Source organism: Maniola jurtina, chromosome 26 (assembly GCF_905333055.1).
Source record: "Maniola jurtina chromosome 26, ilManJurt1.1, whole genome shotgun sequence".
In the NCBI taxonomy this organism is placed as follows: domain Eukaryota; kingdom Metazoa; phylum Arthropoda; class Insecta; order Lepidoptera; family Nymphalidae; genus Maniola; species Maniola jurtina.
This window is the reverse complement of record NC_060054.1, coordinates 6,509,554-6,534,891: the sequence shown is the minus strand read 5'-3', so window position 1 is coordinate 6,534,891 and position 25,338 is coordinate 6,509,554. Positions and strand designations below refer to the sequence as shown.

Genomic DNA, 25,338 nt, shown 5'->3' with positions numbered 1-25,338 from the left:
GAGCGCCGGCACAGACGGGGTCCATATTTGTATAGTTTAGCTAACTTGTTACAAATAACTACAAACTTGACATTGGCTAATCATTGTTAAAGCCAGACGAGAAAAAAAAAAATTAGAGCCAAGAGAAATAAAAGGATGTTACTACTTTTAAATGTTACTTTAGTCATAATTTTGTAGTTTCTAACATCTTCTGTATATATTTTTTCCTTGCATTGTTCTAAAAAATAATAAATTTCGGGAAATAAAAAATACGTTAAATATAAATAAAGACCTCAGACAAGTCACATAACTCAAATTACATTGATTTACTATTTTATTAGTTATTTATTTATTTATTTAGCTGATGCCAGCAACTTCGTCCGCGTGGATTTAGGTTTCCCGAAATCCCGTGGGAACTCTTTGATTTTCCAGGATAAAAAGTAGCCTATGTGTTAATCCAGGGCCTAATCTATCTCGTACAGCGTGAAAGAGTAACAAACTTTCGTCTATATAATAATATTAGTGTGAAGTGTGATTAAGGAGCTGCTATGACCACCTATTTCCATCGATTTCCAGCTCGATGGTATCATTTCGTTTGGACCGTCCTCACCATAGAATAAGTTTGAAATTAAAATAACATTGTAGTGTAGGGGCGAACTTGAGAAGGCACTAAAACTCCGAGGTACAAAGATGACGTTTATTGACGAGTGAAGAGGTTACAATTATCGCACGTTACAGTGGTTGAGTTGACACGAGTGGAACGACAAGATCGCGCGTGGCACGATGCTAGCAGGTCGCCCGTAACCTATGTGTGCTGCGGTACGTAGTTCGAGGGTGTTCGGCCGTGGGCCAAAGCGCCTTCAAAGCTAGGAGCACCGAGCACAGGTGGCTTTCGGAATCTTGCCCGTCACACATCGAGGTCGTCCACGCGGACCCTGTCGGGTCCCGGGGTGACTGTTCAATGTTATACTTATACTTGAGCATACTATTGAACTCTAACGCGACACAGTATACAACTAGCGTCATCTAATAGCATCTCTTAGGAACTAATAATAATAGGTTGGTTACAAAATACAAATAAGCTCAAAACATACCATAAGGTCTCTCCAAAGATTTTCCAAGTCCTCAACATGTCTTGCGATCTCCTGAGATGCGTAGTGTTCGGCTTCTGTACAACATGGAAGTATTTTTAACTATTAATTTCTGGATGCAGTTATATTCAGTAGATCCTGAACCAGCCTAAGTCAAAAACTTTCTTTTTTAAGGTTCTGTACCCAAAGGGTAAAAACGGAGCCCTATTAATGTTACTCTACTGTCACTGTCTGTCCGTGTGTCAGAGGTCTCTAACTCGTAGACTGTTGAGTTACAAAACTGAAATTTTGGTATTTGGTGTAGAACGTTGACCCAAAACCAAATATTGAATTAGAAATTTAATAAAATTATTTTTCAGGGGGGCTCCCATATATGAAAAAGGAGCCCAAATAATTCTTTTCTTACCTTAGCATGTGGGGTATGATTGTTTAGAGCTCATTGATCCCTGCGATTTGAGCTGTACGTTGGTATGTTAGTCAGTCAGTTACTCCTTTTATATATCTAGACTAGCCGATGCCCGCGACTTCGCCCGCGTGGATTAAGGTTTTTCGAAATCCCGTAGGAACTCTTTTATTTTCCGGGACAAAAAGTAGCCTATGTGCTAATCCTGGATATTATCTATCTCCATTCCAAATTTCAGCCAAATCCGTCCAGTAGTTTTTGCGTGAAGGAGTAACAAACATACACACACACACACACACATACAAACTTTCGCCTTTATAACATTAGTGTGAAATGTGATAGTGTGATAGATTGCCTACCAATGAGATCCTCTCCGGTGGCCGCTACGTCATCTATGCGTTTCTTGTTTGCGGCCAGTTCAGACTCGAAGGCTGCATGCTTTTGGATTTTACTCTGAAGGTTTGATAGTTCCCTGTGAAAATAACATAAGTAAAAAAACCGGTCAAGTGCGAGTGCGAGTCGTACAGAAGGGTTCCGTATCATCGTACGAGATGATGTACTTTTTATTGTATTTTTCAAACTTATGAGGCAGCCATTTTGAAATTTTTATCATCCCAAGAAAATTCCTGCCATCTGATTAAGATTATGTGATTAATAGAGCGTGATTACGTGATTAATGATAGGTGATTATGTGAATAATGATTAGTGGGAGGTGATTGTGTGATTAATCATGATTAATGAAAGGTGATTGTGATAAATTGACTATTTTGACGATTCAAAAGCACTTGTAAAAGTTTATTTGAATGAAAATGTATTCGTTTCTATTCTAAATGGAAAAGGTAATGAGCTTCAGCAATGAGTGCAGAGAGAAACAGAAAGTTGTACGATGAGTTAGTTGTTAGCTCCCTTTGGAGCAGGCTTACCTGTAATTAGTATCAGTAGCGATCTGCATCTTGAGCTCAATCCACTCCCGCTCGTGGGTCAGATCCCGAAGGAACTGGTGGAGTTGTTTCGACTGCTCCAAGCGAATGCCCCTGATGCGACAGCTCTCCTGTATAAAAAAAATCTTTGGAATTGGGCATTGTGAGGTTAATATCTCCTGAGGATGCTCAGGTGTCGGGGCGAAACGTGAGTCGAGTGGTTTTGGGATTTGTGTGGTGCTGCGTGGTGGTGGTAGGTATTGCTTGCTTGGTGTCTGGCTTTTCCTGCATGTTTATCAGTGGGAGGGCGAGCGGTGCATATTGCATGTTGCATCATACAGATTTCACTGGTTTAGCGGATTATAGCAAATTAAGCTATTGGTTCCTTGAAAAAAAAAATAAGCATAAGCCCACAACAGTACTGATTCTGATGTATTCGCATCTTTTTCTTACTAATGTAGTAAGAAAATGATAGACAAACATATTTTAATTTAAAACTGTGAAACCTCGTGACTTTAGGTGTCAGTCTTGAGCATAGTGTTTAAAGTTCACCCCCACCACTTTGCCTAGTAACCCTGGGCTGCTAAATTGAGATTCAATTTCCCTATATCTCTTTAACCAATAGGCTTGTCCTAAATGGCATTGAAGACTATTATGTACATGTTAAAGGCTACTTATATACAGTGGACCCCCGGTAATCCGACAAACGTTTTGCAGGACATTGTCGAACTATCGCATTTGTCGGATTATAGAGTACTGCCTAAGTATATAGTCCAGAATTTTTGACAAAAGAGTATCTTGTAATCCGACAAATTACAGATCTAATGATAAGATTCTATATGTTATACATACTCCTAAGTACAAATCATACCTCACTTTGTATGTCGAATTTAGTAAATTCTATAATAATAGACATGTCGGATTACAGGGGGGTGCCGGATTAGACAGGGGCCGGATTACCAGGGGTCCACTGTACCGACTTTGAAGTCCGGGCTGTTAAGTTTTATCACTTACCTTCAAGGAGTCCGCGCGTTTGCTAACAGCGTTGAGTCTGCGCTGAATGTAAGGCGCGTGGTAATGGCCACCTGCGACCACAGTTTGGGCGAATTTCTCAAGTTCCACCACTCTGCCTAGTTGAGATTCCAGGAGTTTTGTGAATTCCGCGTGCTTGCGGATTAGGGTTTCCACGGCTGTGACAAAAATATTAAGGTTAGGGAATAATTTAGGTAAGAGAATGTTTAAGTGGAAGGAAAAGAGGAGAGGAAGATCAAAGAAAAGGGGGATGGATTGCGTGAAAGAGGATGTGTGTGTAAAAGGGGTGAAGATGCGTTGACGTATGACAGAAGTGAGTGGAAGAGAAGGACATGTGCTGATCCCACATAACTGGGGATAAAGAACAAGAAAAAGAAGAGAATATTTTAATGGTATAATTTAGCCTGGCGGGCGGCTTCGGCCGTAGCTAGTAACCACTCTACCGGCAAAGCCGTGCCGCCAAGCGATTTAGCGTTCCGGCACGATGCCGCATACAAACCAATCAGGGGTACGGGTTTAATGAAACTTCCATACCCCTTCTAAGTTAACCTGCATCCATTTTACACTGCAACTTACAACCAGATGAGATTGCAATCAAGGGCTAACTTGTATTGGAATAAAAAGAAACAAATACATACAACAAAAATGAAAGTCTATCAGAGGGCAAAGATCAGTGTAGCAAAGACTTTGAAAACAAAACATGAACTGCCCGATCTCAAGCTGAGAATGTCTGGACTGAAAACCCCAATAACTTTGTAACCCGACTCAGGACCTCATGATCGGTTTCTGAGGTCCTGGATCAGTTTTGACGATCCGCAGCCAAATAAACTAACTATTAGACTAAGCAGTAGGTAGTAGGAATAATCAGGTAGCAGGACTTCGTCTGTGTTGGCGTTTGCTGGCGCGCGTGCGGTGCCTTTTTGGAGTGTTTTTTTTTTTTTTGTTAAAAGTGGCCGGTTTTTGTGTTTTACTGGTGTTTTTTGGTGGTGGAACTGACTGGGAAGCGCTCTAAAGGGGCGCCGCGTGTGTGTCGGCGAGCGCCGGCACAGACGAAGTCCATACTTACATAGTTTCTCTAACTTGTAAATAACTACAAACTTGACATTGACTAATCTGTGTAAAGCCAGACGAGAGAGAAAAAAAAACAGGTAGCAGCAAATAATAGTTACCATCAAGGTTTTCCCCAAGGTCATCATTGTTGAGGAATGCCTCCTTCGCAGCCAGCCAGTCTTCCACCTGCCTCGCCTGCTCCTTGAACAGCTGCAGCTCATGTGCCTGTGTTAAGTACTGCTTCCTCTGAAGCCACGCTTGGTCCAGGGTTGCGGACAGTTTCTCCACACGCTTCATCTTTTCAGGGTCTTGAGCTCCGGCTTCCTTTTGGAGCGAAGCGATCGCTTTTTGGCGACCGTCGATTTCAGCCTGTGAAAATTATTAGGTATATGACCATTGTTTTGGTTTATTAGGCATTTTGTCAGTTTTTAACACCAATTTTTGGAAAATCTGACAAGATTGAAGGCTAAAAGTTGGTCTAATCAAAGCCTGTAGCTTAATTGAAATCTGGCCTTGTGCGTTTGGATCTTATTGCATTTTGAAGATCAATAATGGAATATCTGACCAAGACCCAAGTTAATTCAGGTTTTTTTTAAATTTGGCTAAAGATGGTCTAGTAGACTAAGTAAAATCTGGCCTACAAACTGATTTTCCAAATTATTTAAAGCCTGGCAACATACAGCGGTTCCTCTGGTGCTGCAAATATTCGATATTCGTAGAATAGTAATCACTTAAATACATGTACCACCACCTAATCGTTCCTAGCTGTTTGTATAAAAAGTTATGTGTTATGGCTCTAGGCGGATCCTGTTAATCTGAAAAGATTCTTCTACCTTTCTCTCATGGTGCTGTTCCAATTGCGCTTCTGCATCAGAAACACTTTCTGGCTCCGCGCCTTCCATACGCTTCACCGTCTCCGACACCCATAACTCCAATTCCTGAGGGAAAAATAATTAAAATCGTATAAAGAAAGCTCTCTTCAGTAGCTCCAATTTATGCGTATTGCTATTTCAACCCGCATTTACAGGCAGTAAATTCTCTAGAGAGATGTGAAATATTTTGACGATGTAAAGCAACTACTTTATACTATGAGTTTCATGCTTCATAATTAGTAATTTGTGTTATGGTGTTTTTGAATTTTTGTAATGTATTTTGTGTTTGTTTAGCTAAGCAGTTAGGTTTAAGTAAATATTTAATATAGTTTATTAGAAGTAGTTATAGATTTAGTGTATGGATAGTAAGTAGCACAAAGTTAAGAGCGCCACCTCGCCAAAAAAACTGGCCCACCAGTTTGGCGAGATACAAAATGTTAAAGACAGGTAAAATTATTGTGAATAAAATAAATTAAAAAAAAAAAACGTTTAGCAGTACGTTATATTTGGCAAAACTAATGACTATATGAAATCAATTATTAAGTAAAGTGTTTATATACGCACATTAACGCACACGCACACACGCAACAAACACGCACGCGCAAATTGGCACAAAAAATCAAGGGTTTGAGTTAGTTACCTTGAGATTCTCGTCAAACTTATGTTCAGCGATGGCTTCATCCAAAATGGCGGTTCTTTGAGCTGACAGTTGCTGCAGCTTGTCCCAAGCCTTATCCAGCTCGGATAAACTGGCCTCGATCTGTTTTGCGTGGTCTGGGTGACTGCAAAAATGATAAAGATACTTTTATAAAAACTACGAATTTTTTCCGAATTTTTTTAAGTTTTCTTAAAATTCAGATAAATAAAAAAAGAAAAAAATATATATTTTTATTCAATTAGACTTTTACAAGTTCTTTTGAATCGTCAAAAGCATCTACCACTGGTCCGGAATGCCTTTCCTACCGAGAAGAACCAGCAAGAAATTCGGCGGTTGCTCTTTTCAAAGATTTAAAAAAAGTCTAAAAGTTAGTCCTTGACTGCAATCTCAACTGGTGGAATCTAAGTCTGCAGTCTAAGATGGAAGCGGGCTAACCTGGAAGGGGTATGGCAGTTTTTATCAAACCCATATCCCTTTAGTTTCTACACAACATCGTACTGGAACGTTCAATCGCTTGAATGTCATTATGGCCAGTTCCACAAATGATTTACACCTCATCGCTTCGCATATTTTTTTTTAATTCATTATAGACAAGCGCTTGACCACAATCAGACCTGATGGAAAGTGATGATGTGGCCTAGCATTGGACGCGTTTTTTTTTTCTTAAAAAAGAACATTAGCTATTTTAATTATGACTAACATTCCCTTTACCCCTCCAACTAAGCATAAAGCTTGTGCTAGGAGTAAGTACGACAATAGTGCAACGGGTGGGTTTGAACCACCGACCTTTCGGATCTCAGTCCGCTCCTATGACCGTTGAGCTATTGGGGCTTAAGCGTTTACCTAGAAGATGCCTATTCACTTTTGTTTGTGCTACTTGTCGGGATATATGCCACGTCCTCACTTGGCGCCGTACACTCACCTGTGCGCGAGCTTGTCGCCGTCGGCCTTGAGCGCGCGGATGCGGTCGCCGATAGCGGAGGCTTCGGCGGCGCGTGCGAGGTGCCGCCGTCGCAGCTCGTGCGCCGCGCTCAGGTCCCGACCGCCCTCTACGCGACCGAACTGCGCCGCCTTCTGCGCCACGCGCTCCGCCGTCTCCGCCACGTCCCTGCGAAGTTACAACGTCTAGAAACCAACCTTATAACTGATCAATCCAGTTACTCACACATACTCACACTCACACACAGACAAACACGCGCGCCCACACACACTTACACTCCTCACTCATTCACACTTACTTTCTTTCTCTCTTCATTCACACTTTCTTTCTTTCTTTCTTTCTTTCTTTCTTTCTCTCTCTCACTCACTCTCACACGCTCTTTCAAAAATTTAAAAAAAAACTCAAAATCGTTTATTCAAAGTAGTAACTATTGTACATATTTTGACGGTCAGATTTGTTAGATTTGTAAGATGATGTAGTGGTAATAATTAATTACGTAGACTTAAAATTAAGGCTACGAAGTTTCCAAACACGCCTAGGTCTGAGCAGAACTTACAACAAACTCAGCCAGGTATAATCTCTCACTCACACTTCACACTTTCTCACTTCACTCACACAAACATTTTTGGCCAATTGTAACTGAAAAATCTTCTGTATCTCACCTATTGAAGGAATGTAACTGCAGAGCGGCGGTCAGTCTTCCTCTATAGGATTGTAGGGCTCCACTGAGGGCGCGCCATTTGCTGAGGAAGGCGTCTCTTCGAGCTGAAACTGCCTCCGCTTGCTGGGTTGGACCCTGGAATTAAAGGACTTAATGGTTATAATGGTCTCACCACCAAAGTTCAATTTTAACAGACTTTTTTTAGGGTTCCGTACCTTGAAAGGAAAAATGGAACCCTTATAGGATCACTTTATTGTCTATCTGTCTGTCAAGAAAACCTATAGGGTACTTCCCGTTGACCTAGAATCATGAAATTTGGCAGGTAAGTAGGTCTTATAGCGCAAGTAACGGAAAAAATCCAAAAACTGTAAATTTGCGGATACATCACAAAAAAATAAAACGTGTTCATGAACAAATAATTAGTATTTTCAATTTTCAAAGCAAGATAAAACAATACCAAGTGGGGTATCATATGAAAGGGCTTTACCTGTACATTCCAAAACAGATTTTTATTATTTTTTATTTTTTATGCATAATAGTTTTTATTTTATCAGGCAAAATGTCGGAAAGAATACCCGAGTAAGGAACCCTCGCGCGAGTCTGAGTCGCTTTTTTTTTAATTTATAGACTAGCGCTAATTTACCTGTTGCAGCAATTTATGCGCAAGCGCCTGTATGGTGCGCACGTGCTTGTCATCGACCTTCATGTCGCTGTCTAAATCGTCCAGCTTACGAAGAAGAGCGGTGCAATGTTCGTAGTCCCGACCTGTTTCATTCGCTTGTACCTGAAAACAACAAGAATTATTCCCGGAGTTTGTTGTGGGCTCTTCTCAGACCTGGGCGCGTTGGGGAACTTCGTAGCTTTAGTTTTAAGTTTACATAATTATTATTGTAAATTGAAAAGAGCAACCGCCGAGTTTCTTGCTGGTTCTTCTCGGTAGGAACGGCATTCCGAACCAGTGGTAAATCATTTGACGATTCAAAAGCACTTGTAAAAGTTTATTTGAATAAAAATCTATTCTATTCTATTCTATTCATAATTAATTATCACCACTATATCATCTTTCAAATCTAACAATACTGACCAACAAAAGGTGTATACTGTACCTACTTTGAATAAATAATTTTGATTTTTGATTTTGAATATTTTGGGGCCATATCATTTTACCAATAATATTGACGACGGAACAGAATCTATACGCGTTCTTAATCTCCTCCAAATTTTCCAAATCGATCCAGACGCCTTCGAGTAATCGGGGAACATATTCAATAATAATTTTAAAAAAAGATTCCGACGAATTGAGAACCTCCTTCTTTTTAAAGTCGGTTAAAAAGGGGAAAATATCAAAAGTAAGGGCAGCATCGAAAAGAAGAAAGAAAAATGGAAAAACGGCGCAATGCAATAAGTTCAGAAGTTACAAAGTAGACATACCATCATTTCCTTGTCTCTGATCCAAGCTTCGATCTTGTCCAGGTGTTGGTTGAACTCCAATATGTCCTGAGCTTCTTCCAGGCCACGACCTGTTCAAAAGAAAATAATTTGAAAATACTTCTGCATAAAGTTATATCATATGGTAAATAAAAATTGCGCATTTGATCTATGGGACTACTGTTTAGTACTTTAAAACACCTCGATAAAAGATGGCAGACATAAAACAGCTGTTCTGTTTGGCGTCAAAATGGAAGTAACGTTAGAATGACTTAGAAAAAAAATTTCAGTATTCTTAAGTCACACTTAAAGGAGTTTTACTTCAATAAATCTCTTGGTACAGCTGTTGACGTCAAGTAAAAAGTGCTATGGACAAGAGTGGAAGAGATGTCTGTGTATAGTTACTATAGTTTCATACAGGTTAACTGAAGAAGCAACCATGCGGCAGGACAGGTTTTGACACCAGATTCTCTTCTTACCTCGTTGTTCCGTGGCAGCCTCCAGCGTCTGCCAGTCCTTGTGCAGGTGTTCCAGCTGCTTCTCCACCTCAGGGTCCGGAGTGAGCTGCCGGGCCAGGGTCTGCACCTCCTGGACACGAGCCTTGTTGGCGGCCAGCTCGGCTGTGAAGGCCTGGTGCTTTTGCAGTTTCTTGATCTTGTCCTCCAGGTTGGTTACTTCACCTGGACAAGGAAAACATTTTATTGTTGCAATATTGGTAATTCAGGGGAAAAAAATATCGTATTTTCGTTAAAAAATAAAGACAATCATGTGCAGTTTTTTTATTACACGCATTTTCCTAAAAACTTTCAGTTAACTAAATTTGGAGAGAATGAAACGAATGAAAATTCATGAAACTCTCAGGCATGCAGGTTTCTTCAGGTAATAAAGCGTCCCCGGGATCGAACCCGGAGGAGGCGAACGTCTTAACCAACACGCTATCAAAGCATACTGTTAGACTTAGGGCAAAAGCTTACCGTGGTGAGCGGGCAACTGAGCCAGCTTGTCTGCTATCCAGCCACGCGCCTCAGCCGCGTCGCGCGCGAATTGTGCTCTCGCTCGCGCGCGCTTTAGCGCCTCGCGACGACGCGCCGCTGCCTCGTACAGCTACAAAGAAATAAACATAGTTTACATTATATGAAACAAGCTTAAGAGTCCGCTTCGTCGAGTGTGGAGGTATAAAATAGTGCTGTTTTCTAAATTTGAAATTTTTTTGGAGACCCTCAGTTTTTTGGATGTAAACACCCATCACGTCGATTTTTATTGGTATAAAATGTAGCTTATGTCACTCGGACCATAATTACAAATCAATTGACACCTCATTCATCAAAATCGGTTCAGTAGTTTAGGAGCTACGGTAAAACGCATAAATACAAACCTACATACATAGACTGCTAAAATCAAAACCTTCCTTTTGGCTTTGCCGTAGGAATTTCTCTTCTTTACCACTACTTCCTCACGAGTTCCACAACCATGGACCCTCACCTTCTTTCTCCGTTCATTGATGGTCAGCAGTTCGTCAGCGATCCTTTGACTCTCCACGTGGTTCTGTTGTAATAGCTTATCGCCGTGGCTGTTCAGGGTTGTTAGCTTCTCATCCTGGAAAGTTAAATACTAAGTTGATAACATGATTATAAAACCATAAACTTCAAGTAAGGAAAACAACTAAACTAGAAATGTAGATATTTTTACGGATAAAAGTCACTTCCGCCAAAAATGGCCACCAAACAGAACAGCTGTTTTATTTGGTGGCCGCCATTTTTGATCAAGGTTTTCACAAACAGATAAAAGTCTGAACTTATGTCCGTTCCGTTTGAATTTTCTAAATTAACATGATTATTACTAATGTTATTATTTTCACAATGTTAAAAAAGGATGGAATAATATTCACCTGTGTAGCCAAAAGTTTCTCAAAAGCTTCATGTTTCTTGAGTTGGTGCTCCACTTCTTCAACACTGCTGGTAGGCGAAATTTCACTACCTGAAAGTTGAAACCGTCCTTCAGGAACAATTCCTATTCCTATGTCTAAAATAAATTAATTCGATAATCGATTCATACTAGTATTATAAATGCGAAAGTCTGTTTGTATGTCTGTTTGTCTGCTCGCTTTTCACGACCCAATTCAACCGGTTTAGATGTGGTACAGAGTTAGATTACATCCCCGGGAAGGCCATAGGATACTTTTTATCTCAAAAATCAAAGAGTTCTCAAGGGATTTTTAAAGGCCCATCTGTTTTAGAATAGAATAGATAGATTTTATTCAACTAAACTTTTACAAGTGCTTTTGAATCGTCAAATAATTGACCACTGGTTCGGAATGCCGTTCCTACCGAGAAGAACCAGCAAGAAACTCGGCGGTTGCTCTTTTCAATTCTTCAATCGATCGTTTAATCGATTTGTATGCATTTTGGTACAGAGGTGGCTGCATCCCGGAAATTGACTGTTCGACAGCTATGACGCACGGGAGGAGACGCGCGGGGAGGCGACCAGGCAAGGCGGCACAGCGCACGCGCATTAGCATTCCCGTTTCTTCGTTCGCTTTGTCACCACAGAGACGTTCTTACACTCATACTAGCTGATGCCCGTGACTTCGTCCGCGTGGATTTAGGTTTTTCAAAGTCCCGTGGGAACTCTTTGATTTTCCGGGATAAAAAAGCCTATGTGCTAATCCAGGATTTTATCTATCTTCATTTGAAATTTCAACCAAATCCGTTCAGTAGTTTTTGCGTGTAAGAGTAACAAACATACACACACGCATACAAATACAAATACTTTCGCCTTTATAATATTAGTGTGATACTTAACTAAGCTACTGCTTGTTAATGTAAAATAGTCATAAGTGGTAACTAGATTACATAAAATTGTGCAACGATGGTGTAAATTCATTCGAACCAGCCTACCACAGCGAGCGTCAAAACATTGACATAGGCAACTTTTTATACAGGAAAATCAGAGTTCCCGCGGGATTTCCAAAAAACCTTAAGCCACGCCGACAAAGTCGGGGGCATCATCTAGAAAGGAATAAAACACAAAGGATAACTCACTCAGAGCGGCCTCTTGTGCAGCGCACAAGTCGTGCAGCTGTTTAGCGTCGCGCAGGAAGCAGTGCCAGTCGATCAGCTGGTCCAGCGCCACTTGGCGCGCCGCCCACGCGCCTTGCAGTCGCGCGCGCTCCTCTAGAAGCGCTGCACAACGCTCCTCGATTTCCTGAAAAGAGAATAGATATAAGTATTTTTTAACAAAAGAACAAGCGCAGCGAGCGGCTAATTTATTTTTAAACTCCCTGCTGTCTACTTCTGCTTTTAGCGGTGGCGTTCGCCACATTCGCTAGCAGATGTCGCTTCTAACTCATACAAAGAAATCAGTCAACAATCACTCGATACATGAACCCAAGCCTCTCAAAATTACTCACAACGGCCTCACTAGATGGCAGCACGAGTACCATACAGCTGAAACTCGAGTAGAACACGCAAATCTGAATCGCACTAATGGAGCGTTTAGGAATCTGTACTATATATAGATATAGAAGTTTCAACATGTAACCGCCGGCCCAAATGACTACCGAGCATAACACCGCTCAGTGGGAATTTAACTATTTCTCCGGTCGAGCACTTGTCGAGGGGTGTCCCTCCCGTATAAGTGCATCGTGATAAGAAAGATCATTCAAGATGTGTTAAAGATAAAAAGAGAGATGGCTGTTGGAAAATAACGAGTCACAGAAATCGGACAAAGCTGCGGCGTGTTGAAGCTCCCTGAAAAATGACTATGTCCAGCAGTGGACATCCACTAACCTGCGAGTTGGGATGCCCGTCAGCAATGAGCTGCTGGCCACTAGCCAGCGCAGCCCGGAAGCTGTCGTCTCTGGCGTCTATCTCAGCTCTCAGCGCGTCATGATGAGCACGTTGCGCCTGCGCAGCGGCCGCGGAGCGCGCGGACCCGCTTGAAGACATCTCTCCGCGCAGGGCCGTGGACCAGGAGGTTACGTCGCGGACCTAATGAAAAAAGAAAAAAAAATTGTTGACGTTGATTACTAATTTATATAAAGTTGTGTTTAGATATTAAAAAGTGGAAGACTGCCCTAGTTCGCCCTATCCAGAAGAAGGTAGGTCTGTAATTTGAGGGCAGCTTTTGCGCATATCTACATTAATTAATATTATAAAAGAGGTATTTGTTGGTTTATGAGTATGTATATAGGGGGCAAACTCCGGAACTAATTATCCGATACAGAACATTCCTTCACTGATACATAGCTACACTATCCCCAAATGTTATAGGCTATAAACTGTCACTATTTAGGCTATAACCTGTCAAAATTTAGTCTATTATACAATTGATCACACCACAACAACAGTTTTAGAAATTAGTGTTTAGATGGTACTAGGAAATCAGAACATTCTATCACCTGATTTCGTTTTTGCTAGCATTCTGGTTACAGTCTTCACATACCTCAGTGAAGAACTGGTGAAGCTTCAGATGCTGGTGCAGGAGCCTCCTCCTCTCGTCAGCAGCGCTGCGCAGCGCGGTCCACGCTTCGCTCAAGGCGCGCTGCCGAAGCGCTATTTGCTGCTCGTTGCCTCCCGGACAGAGGCGTTGGAGACGGGCCCCTTCTTCCTGGAGGACCTGGTGAATAAAGTTTGAAAGAAGGTCAAGTCATAAATCTCATCACTTTAACTAATAAACGTCCAGACGATGCTATTGGAAAAGCGATCCACTTTTGTAATCATAATGAAATGTTTTTAAAATCTTGCCAATAATGTAGTTATTAGCAACAATACCAGATTTTCATGGGATTTTGAGTGATTTTTGGAGGTTATTGGGAACATTTTTAGCGAAACTAGACAATATTATTAGTTTTTTTATTGTTATAGTTAGCACCTTTAACAGCGTTTGTACCTCCTGTGGTGGGTGTTATCTAAACGTCCTATCCCCAGCTTTGGTCTGACTTTGGTAGGTGTTCGGACCCTTGGAAGGTGTCATAAGATTCTGAACTACCTGTGTTTGCGTATCGATAGCTTCGAGATCATTCTCCACAGTCCATGGTCCCTTTACAAGGCGATGGCGGCCTTAGGTCCCTGGGGGTGGCAGGGGAGCCAACTGAGGCCTGCGACCTGAGACAGGTATACTTGCCAGATACATTAACTTTTGGAAGGAGAAATTTTCCAGATGGTTTGTGCTCTTTGCTAGATTTAGGAGGATTTTTGGGGAATTTCGGGATAATTTTTAGCGGAATAGTTAGTATTTACCTGCATTTGCGCATCGATAGCCACCAGATCATTCTCGGCAGTATCATGGTCCCTCAGCAACGCGGTGGCAGCTCTCAAATCCCTGGGGGGTGGTGGAGGGGCGAGCTGTGCCCTGCGGTCCGCAGCCCTGGCCAGGAGGTCGCTAGCGTCGCGGTGGAAGCGGTGGATTTCACCCGCCGCGTGGAGCCTTGCTCCACGGGATTGGATCTGGTCGACTAGACGTTGCCAGGATTCTCTAAAAAAGACGGAGTTACATTAATAAATAAATAAAAAACCGGCCAAGTGCGAGTCAGACTCGCACACTGAGGGTTCTGTACACAGGTTTTTTTTATCATTTTGCACGATAAATCAAAAACTATTATACATAAAAATAAATAAAAGTCTGTTTTTGGATGTACAGATAAAGCCCTTTCATATGATACCCCACTTGGTATAGTCATCTTAGTTTGAAAATTGCAACGTTTTTATTTTTTTTAATGATGTAACCACAAATTCGCGGTTTTGAGATTTATTCCTGTACATGTGCTATAAGACCTACCTACCTGCCAAATTTCATGATTCTAGAATCTAGGTCAACGGGAAGTACCCTATAGGTTTTTTGACAGACAGACAGACAGACAGACAACGAGGTTCCGTTTTTCCTTTTGAGGTATGGAACCCTAAAAATTACACAAAGTTTAAGGAATGTTCTGAAATCGCTAAGGACGAGGTTCAAAGCTCACCCGTTGCACTATTGCCGTGTTTATTCCTAACAAAGAGTACTTAGTGGCACCTTTCAAGTATAGGAGGATTTTGCAAACAAATATATAACGACCCTTATCTCAACGCAATAAGATGCAATTTAGCTCCCGAAAGGAGTATATACATACATACAAATTTTCCGAGTCATGTGCGTTTGGATGTCTGAGAGTTCTCGTTAATATTCCCAAAAAAAAGTGAAGTCTGCAAATCCGTACTTGACCAGCGAGGTTAACTATGACCTAAATCCTTCTCTTTCTGAGAGAAGACCCATTTTTCAAGAGGGGACAACAACAACTTGATGTGGTGATGAGTAAAATAACCTACTGACATGGCCCAAACTATTAGCAAGCTGAAGTGGCAGTGGGCAGGCCATGCCTGTCGTAGAGGCGATGGCCGTTGGAGCCGGAAAGTCCTTGAGTGGAGACCGCGTTTAAGCAAGCGTAGTGTAGGACGCCCTCCAGCACGATGGACCGACGATATAAAGCGGCTGGCGGGAAGTGGCTGGATGAAGAAGGCTGAAGACCGGGTGTGGTGGCGCTAGGGTAGGCCTATGTCCAACAGTGGAGGTCCACAGGCTGATGATGATGATGAAAATAACCTAATATGGTTTCATCCTATGTGAATATCAGACATGTTTATTTGTTTGTCATATTCAAATACTTTGGGGACCAGTAGCAGTTGTAACTCACCCGAGAGCCTCCTGCCTCTTCTCTATATCCGCGATGTATGGACTCTCGGAGGCTAACAGCTTCTTGGCCAGCTCCTCACACTGGTTGAACCTCTCTGCACCACTCTCTACGCGGTGCCGGAGCTCTTCGAATTTGGAGCGAAGGATCTACGAGCAAAACAGAATGTCAGACAAACAAACAGGTCACCTGAGGTTTATTAATTAATTATAATTAATAATTAAGCCCCCCATCCGCCTTCTCATAAACACTTTAGATCGCTCTTGCACGAAAACACCGACACCATGTAATTTTGCAAGTCTAAGCAACTGTTAGTGACATTAAGAAATGTTATATTGCAGTCGTAATCGATCTACTTGACTAGCTGCTGCTCGTTTGCGGTTGAATGACAGCTACAATGCCACGGTCGCAATCACCTCTGATTGGTTGACGCTCGCTCCCTATTGGCTACAATGCATTGTTGCAATAAGAACACCATTAATTCAGCCAATCACAACAATTGCGATTGTAATAATGTTTGATGCAGGTTTTACAGAATGCACCAGTGTCTTATTATTCGCTCTAGTACTTTGTTCTTTATGCTATGTAGAGAGAGCTCAAAATTAAATGTAAAATTTTAGATTGTCCCTTTGATTCACTTTGATTCTGTGAATCATCCCTAAGTGACAGTTTGTTGGTAGAAAGTCTGACCCATCGATGTATATGGATTAGCCTTTCCCATACGATTCCGTCCGCAAAAATACGCTTGAATCTTACGTCATCGTCATTGACAAAGACAATAGACTTTTGCAAATTCTATTGACTTTTTGAGCGCGTTTTTTATCTTCGAAGGGCCTATCCATATACATCGATGGTCTGACCACTTTAACTTACCAGTAAATGTTCGTAATCTTGTCCATAGTCTTCACTGGACGCAGCTGCGTATTGCTCCTGAATCCAACTTTCTAATTCTGCGCTCTCGGCCAAGTATTCATGCCTATAGCAAAAAGTATAATGTTATCAATCATAATAATCCCTTGAAACGTAGTATTATATATTTGAGAACTCCTGGGCATGGTTTTGGAGGATTTTCTACAAAAAATACTAACTGATGCCCGCGACTTCGTCCGAGTGGATATAGTTTTTTGAAAATCCCGTGGGACCTCTTTGATTTTCCGGGATTAAAAGAGCCTATGTCATTCCCCAGGTCTTTAATTATACGAATACAAAAAAACACGCATACAAATTGAAGGACAAACTAATAAAACAACAAACAAACACACTTTCGCATTTATGATATGGGTAGTGATTAAGAAATCTCGCACTCGCGCTTTTATTTAGTTCTCTCACTAAGAAATATGTACTTTAAAAATTGGCTCGTCTCCGTTTTGCTTATAAACCCATGTTTTTTTGTACTAAAACACAAAGGGAATAGTGACAAGGCACAAGTGAGAGAAAATAACTTGGAAGGAGTCAAGATGGCGAACCGGGAAACAGGCAAAGGGTTACCGAACGGGAGCCCTCCCTCGTTTTATTGGTAGGGCCATGGGAGGTGGTCGATTGTACTCGCCACAAGCCGGTGATCACTCACCTGCAAACGCTCTCCACGAGCGCAGCCTGGCGCAGTGCCGCTTTGCGCTGTAGCCGAGCAAGGGTGTCAGCCAACTGAGCGTGTCGGCTCACTAGCGCAGCACCTTCGGGGTGACCACTCGCCGCCATGGATGCCGCCACGTGGCCCATTTCTGCGATTATTGCCGCGTACGTGTCTAGCTCTAATTCCACGGCCTGATGGGAGAAAGAGAAAAAAGATAAAGTTAAACAGCACTAAATACCCGACTACTATACCCGCGAAGTGCCGATAGACATAGTAATAAACGGGTTGATTGATTGATACCTTGTGCCTGGTGAGGAGTTGCGTGGCCCTGTGCCTGTCGTTGCCCACGTCAGCTGAGGACAATGCCGCATCCTTGTCTGCCAGCCAGGAGTCCACCTCCAGGGCGTCATGGAGGAACTGCTGAGCCTTGAGTGCTGCTTCCAATCGAGCAGCTCTCTCTTCAGCCGCTTGGGACACTGAGGAGTAGGCCTCTTCCAGCTCGTTGCAGAGTTGTTTGATCTAGAACGAAAAATATAAGTTAGTTTAGGATAAACAATTTCTTCCTGCAGGAGAAATGAATACATCAAATAAGTTTACTTTGAAGAAAATGCAAATTTTTAGGGTTCTGTACCTCAAAAGGAAAAACGGAACCCTTATAGGATCACTTTGCTGTCTGTCTGTCTAGACAGACAGACAGCAAAGTCCGTCTGTCCGTCCATCCAAGTCACTTTCTCACAAATTAGTCGACACTGGAGCTAATTTCTTAAAGTAGATCCTTTCAAATAAAGATTTTTATATAAACCTGTGAGGATGATACTACCATTGTCGCAATTGAAATGCCATAAGCCTACGTTGTCGTATTAGTTTACAAATTGCGAAAAACCACATTAAATTTGAATTTCGCGGACAGACCCGTCGCATCCATCTTAAAAAAACGATGCAAGTACCCTAAACTTAGTTTAGGAGAAAACATCAGAATCGACGCCATTATTACTAATTATAATCTTGATTAAAAAATAAACACAAACCTTCAAAGCTTGAGGGTGCTGCTTGTCGGCCTGCAACTGTCGGCCTTGCTCCAACACGCGGTGTATGAGCGGCTGTCGGCCGAGCAGCTCGGCGCGCAGCTTGGCGTGCTTCTTTTGAGCCGCTTGGGCCGCGTGCAGGTCGTTCGGTAGAGCCGCGGAGGACGCGGCGGCTTTGCGCTCCGACACCCAGTCTAGTTCGCCCGACACTTCTGCCGCGAATTTGTGTAAACTGTGGAAGAGAATGAAAATGAAAAATGATGAACGAATGATGTATTCATTATCAATTCATTTTTAGGGTTCCGTACCTCAAAACGAAAAAAAAAAACGGCCACTTTTTTTTGTGGCGTAAACACAATTTGGTAGTTTTCAGATTTTTTCCTTTCCTTGGGCTATAAGACAGTGCTACACGTTAAATTTCATGATTCTAGGTCATCTAGGTCAACGGAAAGTAAATGAGTATTGATTCCGACAGACAACGAAATGATCCTATAAGGGTTCCTTTTTCCTTTTGTAGTAGGCAACCCTAAAAATGAGCAAAGAGAGAGATAGATAGCAAACTTTATTGCAAACATGAAATAACCAAGACAAAACAAAGAAACTAAAAACAAGTGTATGCAAAGGCGGCCTTATTGCTCAGAGCTATCTCCACCAGGCAACCTTTGAAAGGAGAAACTAGGTGTGTTAGGATTTACACGAAATACGCTGAGATATCAAGACTTACCGTAAGCTAGCCTCCAGCGCCTGTCTCCGCTCGGCCGCGTGAGGGCGGAGCACCCGGGCTGCTTGCAGCAGGGCTCCGCAGTCTCGCTCGATGGCAGCAGCGTCGAAGTGTCCACTCGACACGAGGTCGGAGCCCTGCGCAACTAGGGCTTCGGCCCGCTGCTCGCATTGGTTAAGCTCTTGTTCTAACGCCTAGACAATAAAACACAGTTCATAAACCAAACTTATCCATGCTTTAATTTTAATATTGTAAATGCGAAAGTGTGTGTCTGTCTGCTAGTTTTCTCAGCCCAACAGTTTAACCGATTTTGATGAAATTTGGTACAGAGTTAGCTTATACCCCGGGGACGGAATAGGCTACTTTTTATCCCGGAAAATCAAACAGATCCTACGGGATTCTTAAGGGTCTATCCGTTTATCCGATTTATATGAAATTTGGTACAGAGGTATCTTGTGTCCTGGAAAATTTCAACTCTACCTATTATGGTTCGCGAGATACAGTCCACTGACAGACAAATTATAGTAAATTTAGAGCCTCGATAGCTCAACGGTTGAGGAGCGGACTGAATTCTGAAAGGTCGCCGGTTCAAACTCCACCCGTTGCACTATTGTCGTACCCACTCCTATGAGACAGGGGAGTATTAGTCATGATTAGCATGGCTAATATTCTCTTTTTTTAACAAGTGTAAATTAAAAATTTATAACACCCCCGACGATCCAAAGTATTTTAAGTTTTCCAAAACATCATTTTCAAATAAATAATTATGTATTTAGGCAACGTCCATCTTGACAGCTTGACATTTGTCAATTGACATAATATTAAGAACCTAAAGGTTATCTAACCTTCTTTTTTACAAGAAAACTAGAAAAGAGCTGATAACTCTTAAACGGCTGAACCAATTTTTTTGGATTATAGCTAAGAACACTCTCGATCAAGCCACCTTTCAAACAAAAAAAACTAAATTAAAATCGGTTCATTCGTTTAGGCGCTACGATGCCACAGACAGATACACAGATACACAGATACACAGACACACAGATACACAGATACACACGTCAAACTTATAACACCCCTCTTTTTGGGTCGGGGGGTTAAAAAAAAGGACGGACGGACAGCGGAGGCCTAGTAATAGGGTCCCGTTGGTGCCCTAGGAACCCTAAAAAAAATATGCCGCCATACCTGATGCTGTATGAGCAGCCGTTTGCAGGATCGTAAGTCGGTGCCCAGCTCCCGGCTCGTCAGGGAGCGCTCCAGCTCCACCAGCCGCGCCTTCGCATCCTCGATCGAGCTGATGATGGAGACGATCCAGTTATAATCTAACTATTTCTGATTTATCTATTTCTGAACTACGAAATAGCGGTGGTCGTCTCGGCCGAAATGCATGGAAAGCTCAGTAAGTTATGTTTTAGATAAATATTTAGGTTTTTAAGTTTAATTTATTAGTTTTTATGTTTTATCTGTTTTCATTCTATTAACTGTGTTTGCGCCTAACTTTATAGTCCCGAATAAAAGTATTTTTTTTTTTTTTTTTAATCTCATCGTCCTATGATAACTTCCCTGGCGCAGTGGAAAGCGCTGTGGTCTTATTAGTGAGAGGTCCCGGGTTCGATTCCCGGCAGGGGTTTGGTACTTTATAATTTCTTTTCTCGTATGTTCTGGTGGGAGGCTTCGGCCGTGGCTAGTTGTCACCCTGCCGGCAAAGCCGTGACGCCAAGCGATTTAGCGTTCCAATACGATGCCGTGTAGAAACTAAAGAGGTATGGGTTTAATAAAACTGCCATACTTCCATCTTAGACTGTATCATCACTTACCACCAGATGAGATTGCAGTTAAGGACTAACTTGTATCTGAATAAAACAAACACAAAGTGTGACAAGACTTAAGGGTACATTTTACACTATGGTTGGCAAATATTATTTTGCTATTCAAAATATAGAAATGGGAAATAATATGTTAATTTCTAATTTGCCCGGTTACTAAAAGTAAAGCTGCGCACTAACCGTCTGTGTTGTCGCTGTTGCGACGCTTGCCGCAGCTTGGAGCCCTTGTCGCGCGACGCCGCGACTAACTCTTCCCAGGCTGTATGAAGACTGTCTAGTTTTTCCGACACTTCGGTCGCGCGAGCCGGGTCTGACTTTTGGAGAGATTGCCCGATCTGTCAATGTGATATAAACAGTCAAATAGTGCAGTTATTAGTGTGGTATAAATAGTAACAAATAAATTAGTGTGATTATACTAATTTGCTTTTTTTATTTAAACCCACTGTTTCAATAAGAAACAATCATAATACATAAGGTCCAGGAACCTCGGATAAATTGGTGTAAATATCAAAACAAGTCGTAATGGAAACGGACAAGTGCGAGTCGGACTCACACACAAATGGTTCCGTACCATCGCACAAGGTATATCTAACACTTTTATGTAAAACACTGCAAGTTGATGTCAGACTGCACCGTCTATATGTGATTTAGTAAATTAATTTTGATGTAAACTTTAACTAACTTTACTTGTTCTATAAGACCTACCTTCCTCAAATTTCATGATTCTAGGTCAACGAAAAGTACCCTATAGGTTTTCCTGACTGACATAAAATTAATAGTAAATTTAAAACATTATCAATTGTCAAGTGCGTTCTCTAGAAAGAAAGCTATACGCGGAGGGTCTTTAATATTAACCCGCAACAATATCAATTATAAAGAACGGAAAGACATTGTTAATCTTTCATTGGAACGCACTATTGAGCTGTCCTGTGTTGAGCTGGAGCGCTATATTGTCGTGTGCGTGTACCGACCCCCCTCAGGTGACTTTGTTCTGTTTGAGGACGTTATGGAAGAGGCCTTGAGGCGGATATGTAGGTCATCAAAAAAGATATTAGTTTGTGGAGACTTCAATATTGATATTTTGCTTCACACTTCTTTTACTGACAGATTACTCAATTTATTTAAAAGCTTTAATTTACAGAAAATTTTCAATGAACCAACACGGATAACTGCAAATTCAGCCACTTGTATAGATAACATTTTCTGTGACTGTAAGATTGTCGCAAAATCGATCATGACGAATCTAAGATCCGATCACTGTGGACAAATGATATCTGTTCCCAGTGATAATCAAGACATAACAAAGTTAATAAAGTATAGGCCAGTAACCACTAAAAAGGTAAAGCAGTTCAAACTAAAGGTTTTAACTGCTTTACCTAAACTTGACTTTACTCAGGGTGGTCCGGATGAACACTATAATGCTTTTTTTGATCTCATAAACTCTCAATTTAATTCTACCTTTAAAATTGTAGAAAAAAAACTGTTTAAAAATCTTAAATTTAGTGACTGGGCTACTGTTGGCATCTATAAAAGTAGAAATAAGTTGTTCGACTTGTATGCAGAAAAACAATATAACTACACTCCCACATTTGTTGAATATGTAAAAAATTATTCAAAATTATTCAAAAAGGTTTGCATACAAGCAAAGTCACTCTGCATAAAGCAAAAAATTATTAATTCTGATAATAAAATTAAAGCAGCTTGGGATATCATCACGGATGAAACTGGGAAACAAAAAGTGCATAACAATAAATTGGAGCTAAAAATTAATAACCGTATTATTGACTCCAATATTGAAATTGCAAATACATTTGAGAATTTTTTCCAGAACATTCCAGTCATCACTACTAGTTCCCTTAGCTCTTCACCAACAGAAGCCTATGATCTTCTCAGGGCCAATGTCACTGAATGCGGTGTGTTGTTTTGGTTTGAATACGTTACTCCATATGACATTGTTAAAGTGTTCAAATCTTTACAAAGCAAAAAAACCGGAGATCTGTGGGGAATATCAGTAAAAATAATTAACAATATTATTGATATTATTGCGCCATATCTAGCCTTAATTTTTAATGAGTCTGTGGATACAGGCGCTTTTCCAGATCTCATGAAATGTAGTAAATTGATACCTCTTTTTAAATCGGGTAGCAAAAGTGACCCAAACAATTACAGGCCAATTTCAATTTTGCCAACACTGAGCAAGATATTTGAGAAAATCATGCTCAACCAACTGCTTCAGCATTTCAATTTAAATAAGCTACTCCATTCTGAACAGTATGGCTTCACTAAAGGTCGATCAACAACCGACGCGGCCGCAATGCTGTTAAAGCATATATTCAATGCGTGGGAGGGGTCACAGAATGCCATTGGTATTTTCTGTGATTTATCCAAGGCATTTGATTGCGTTGAGCACGAGACTCTTTTAGTTAAATTGAGCCACTATGGAATCAAAGACACTGCGCTTGGTCTCATTGCGTCATATCTTAGTGATCGTATTCAAACAGTATGTGTGAATGATGTGAAGTCATCCGGATCAGCCTCACTAATGGGTGTTCCTCAAGGCTCTATTCTAGGTCCTTTCATGTTCTTAGTATACATAAACGATTTACCATATGTAGTCCAAAATATTTGCGATATCGTACTATTTGCTGACGATACGTCTTTGATTTTTAAAGTCGATAGAAATAAGGACAATTTTGACGATATAAATGGTGCCATATCTCAGGTAACTCACTGGTTTACTGTAAATAATCTACTTTTAAATGCAAAAAAAACTAAGTGTATTGAATTCGCACTGCCCAATACCAAGAACACAAGTAACATTAATTTAATGATAAATAATGATATTTTGAAAATAGAAGAGACTACTACATTTTTGGGGATAACCTTAGATGCGAAGCTGCAATGGGGCACCCATATATCAACTCTTGCTGGCAAACTAAGCTCTGCTGCTTACGCGGTTAGAAAGATTCGACAATTAACTGACGTGGAGACCGCAAAGATAGTATATTTTGCTTATTTTCATAGTATTATGTCTTATGGAATCTTAATATGGGGTAGAGCGGCAGATATTGGGAGAATTTTTGTATTACAAAAAAGGGCAATACGCGCAATTTATAACTTAAAACCACGCGATTCACTTCGAGAAAAATTTAAGGAAATAGGTATCCTTACCGTAGCCTCTCAATATATTTACAACAACATAATTTTTGTAAGACAAAATATTCTTAGATACAAGAGGGTTGGCGATCTACACAACAGGCTGACTAGACACCGTAACAGGCTTGCGACTCCTACACTCCGTCTCAGGAAGGTCCAAAAGTCATTTGTGGGAATGGGTATAATCTTCTATAACAAAATTCCTCAGTCAATTTTGGACTTGCCTTTACACAGGTTCAAAAAATCTATTAAAAATATGCTCTTGAGAAAAGCATATTATACTATCGAAGATTATGTAAATGATAAAAAAGCGTGGATTTGAACTTCGATTCGCTCCAGCAATGCGCAGGACTTCAATTGCTTTTATACATGGCATAATATTGTATATCAAATCTTTGAAAAGAGCAACCGCCGAGTTTCTTGCTGGTTCTTCTCGGTAGGAAAGGCATTCCGAACCAGTGGTAGATGCTTTTGACGATTCGAAAGAACTTGTAAAAGTCTAATTGAATAAAAACATTTTGAATTTGAATTTGAATTTGAATTTGACACGACAGACGGGCAGACGGATAGACAGCAAAGTGATTCTATAAGGGTTCCGTTTTTTCTTTTGAGGTATCAAACTCTAAAGACCTGGCCACTTGAGTGAGTTATTTTGTTCGTGATCAGACGTCTAAAGTTTATACATACTATTCTACATCAATAGGTAAAGTATAAAAACTCACGCTCTCAACATTTCTCAGTTGCTTCTCGTTGGCTTGCAACTCCCGCTCGAACGCCTCGTGTTTTTGCAGCTTTCGCTCCAAATTCGCCAAGTCCCTGGAAATAAAACCGCAATAAAATATATTCCGTAATCAATTTCACCCTCATAATAATTGCCAGTAGGCGTAAAACGCCGATTCTGGCACACAGGGTGGCTGGTATAAGAAGAACTCTGCAAAGTAGGGCCGTTGTATAGCCGAGGCCGTTCAGCTTACGCTGGGTTTGGTTGAAAAAAGCTTGCTTAGGCCTTGAACGCGTAGTGTTGAGTGAGAGGTAAGATATGAATTTGCGAGTGTGTAAGCGAGATAGCGCTAAACTGGTATAAAAATAGCCTCGTGTTAGCGGTGTGCCAATCTACGGCTGGGCGGATTAGATCCTTTTTTCCACGCACATGGAAACTGTGGAATCAACTCTCTTTGGCGGTGTTCCTACTAGATTACAACATGAGGATAATTCAAGGGCCATACGGACCAACAAATTCCTGAAAGGCCGGTTCCTCTGGTGCTGCCAATGTTCTTGGGCGGCGGGTAAACACTTAACATCAGGTGATCCGCCCGCTCATTTGCTCGCTATTCTTCTT

General features: G+C 41.2%; 2 protein-coding genes across 2 annotated transcripts in view; both read right to left on the bottom strand.

The window, feature by feature from the left end:
• The window catches only part of LOC123878311 (zinc finger protein 345-like), a 349,298-nt gene that overhangs the window by 153,058 nt on the left and 170,902 nt on the right, over window positions 1-25,338 (bottom strand). The gene's annotated exons all lie outside the window — the stretch shown is intronic.
• Window positions 1-25,338, bottom strand: part of LOC123878392 (spectrin beta chain, non-erythrocytic 2) — a 117,172-nt gene that overhangs the window by 21,257 nt on the left and 70,577 nt on the right. Inside the window, exons 32-59 of the mRNA XM_045925589.1 lie at window positions 24,722-24,815; window positions 21,024-21,178; window positions 20,203-20,311; window positions 19,024-19,214; window positions 18,303-18,531; window positions 17,575-17,793; window positions 17,272-17,465; window positions 16,575-16,677; window positions 15,705-15,850; window positions 14,275-14,509; window positions 13,478-13,651; window positions 12,823-13,023; window positions 12,076-12,238; window positions 10,923-11,011; window positions 10,517-10,630; window positions 10,009-10,138; window positions 9,514-9,714; window positions 9,038-9,126; window positions 8,250-8,390; window positions 7,608-7,741; window positions 6,928-7,113; window positions 5,988-6,129; window positions 5,309-5,413; window positions 4,595-4,844; window positions 3,408-3,583; window positions 2,397-2,524; window positions 1,833-1,945; window positions 1,074-1,147 (exon numbers count right to left, since the gene is read on the bottom strand). Coding sequence (XP_045781545.1) covers window positions 1,074-1,147; window positions 1,833-1,945; window positions 2,397-2,524; window positions 3,408-3,583; window positions 4,595-4,844; window positions 5,309-5,413; window positions 5,988-6,129; window positions 6,928-7,113; window positions 7,608-7,741; window positions 8,250-8,390; window positions 9,038-9,126; window positions 9,514-9,714; window positions 10,009-10,138; window positions 10,517-10,630; window positions 10,923-11,011; window positions 12,076-12,238; window positions 12,823-13,023; window positions 13,478-13,651; window positions 14,275-14,509; window positions 15,705-15,850; window positions 16,575-16,677; window positions 17,272-17,465; window positions 17,575-17,793; window positions 18,303-18,531; window positions 19,024-19,214; window positions 20,203-20,311; window positions 21,024-21,178; window positions 24,722-24,815 — 4,285 coding nt within the window. The remainder of the gene's footprint in view (window positions 1-1,073; window positions 1,148-1,832; window positions 1,946-2,396; window positions 2,525-3,407; window positions 3,584-4,594; window positions 4,845-5,308; window positions 5,414-5,987; window positions 6,130-6,927; window positions 7,114-7,607; window positions 7,742-8,249; window positions 8,391-9,037; window positions 9,127-9,513; window positions 9,715-10,008; window positions 10,139-10,516; window positions 10,631-10,922; window positions 11,012-12,075; window positions 12,239-12,822; window positions 13,024-13,477; window positions 13,652-14,274; window positions 14,510-15,704; window positions 15,851-16,574; window positions 16,678-17,271; window positions 17,466-17,574; window positions 17,794-18,302; window positions 18,532-19,023; window positions 19,215-20,202; window positions 20,312-21,023; window positions 21,179-24,721; window positions 24,816-25,338) is intronic.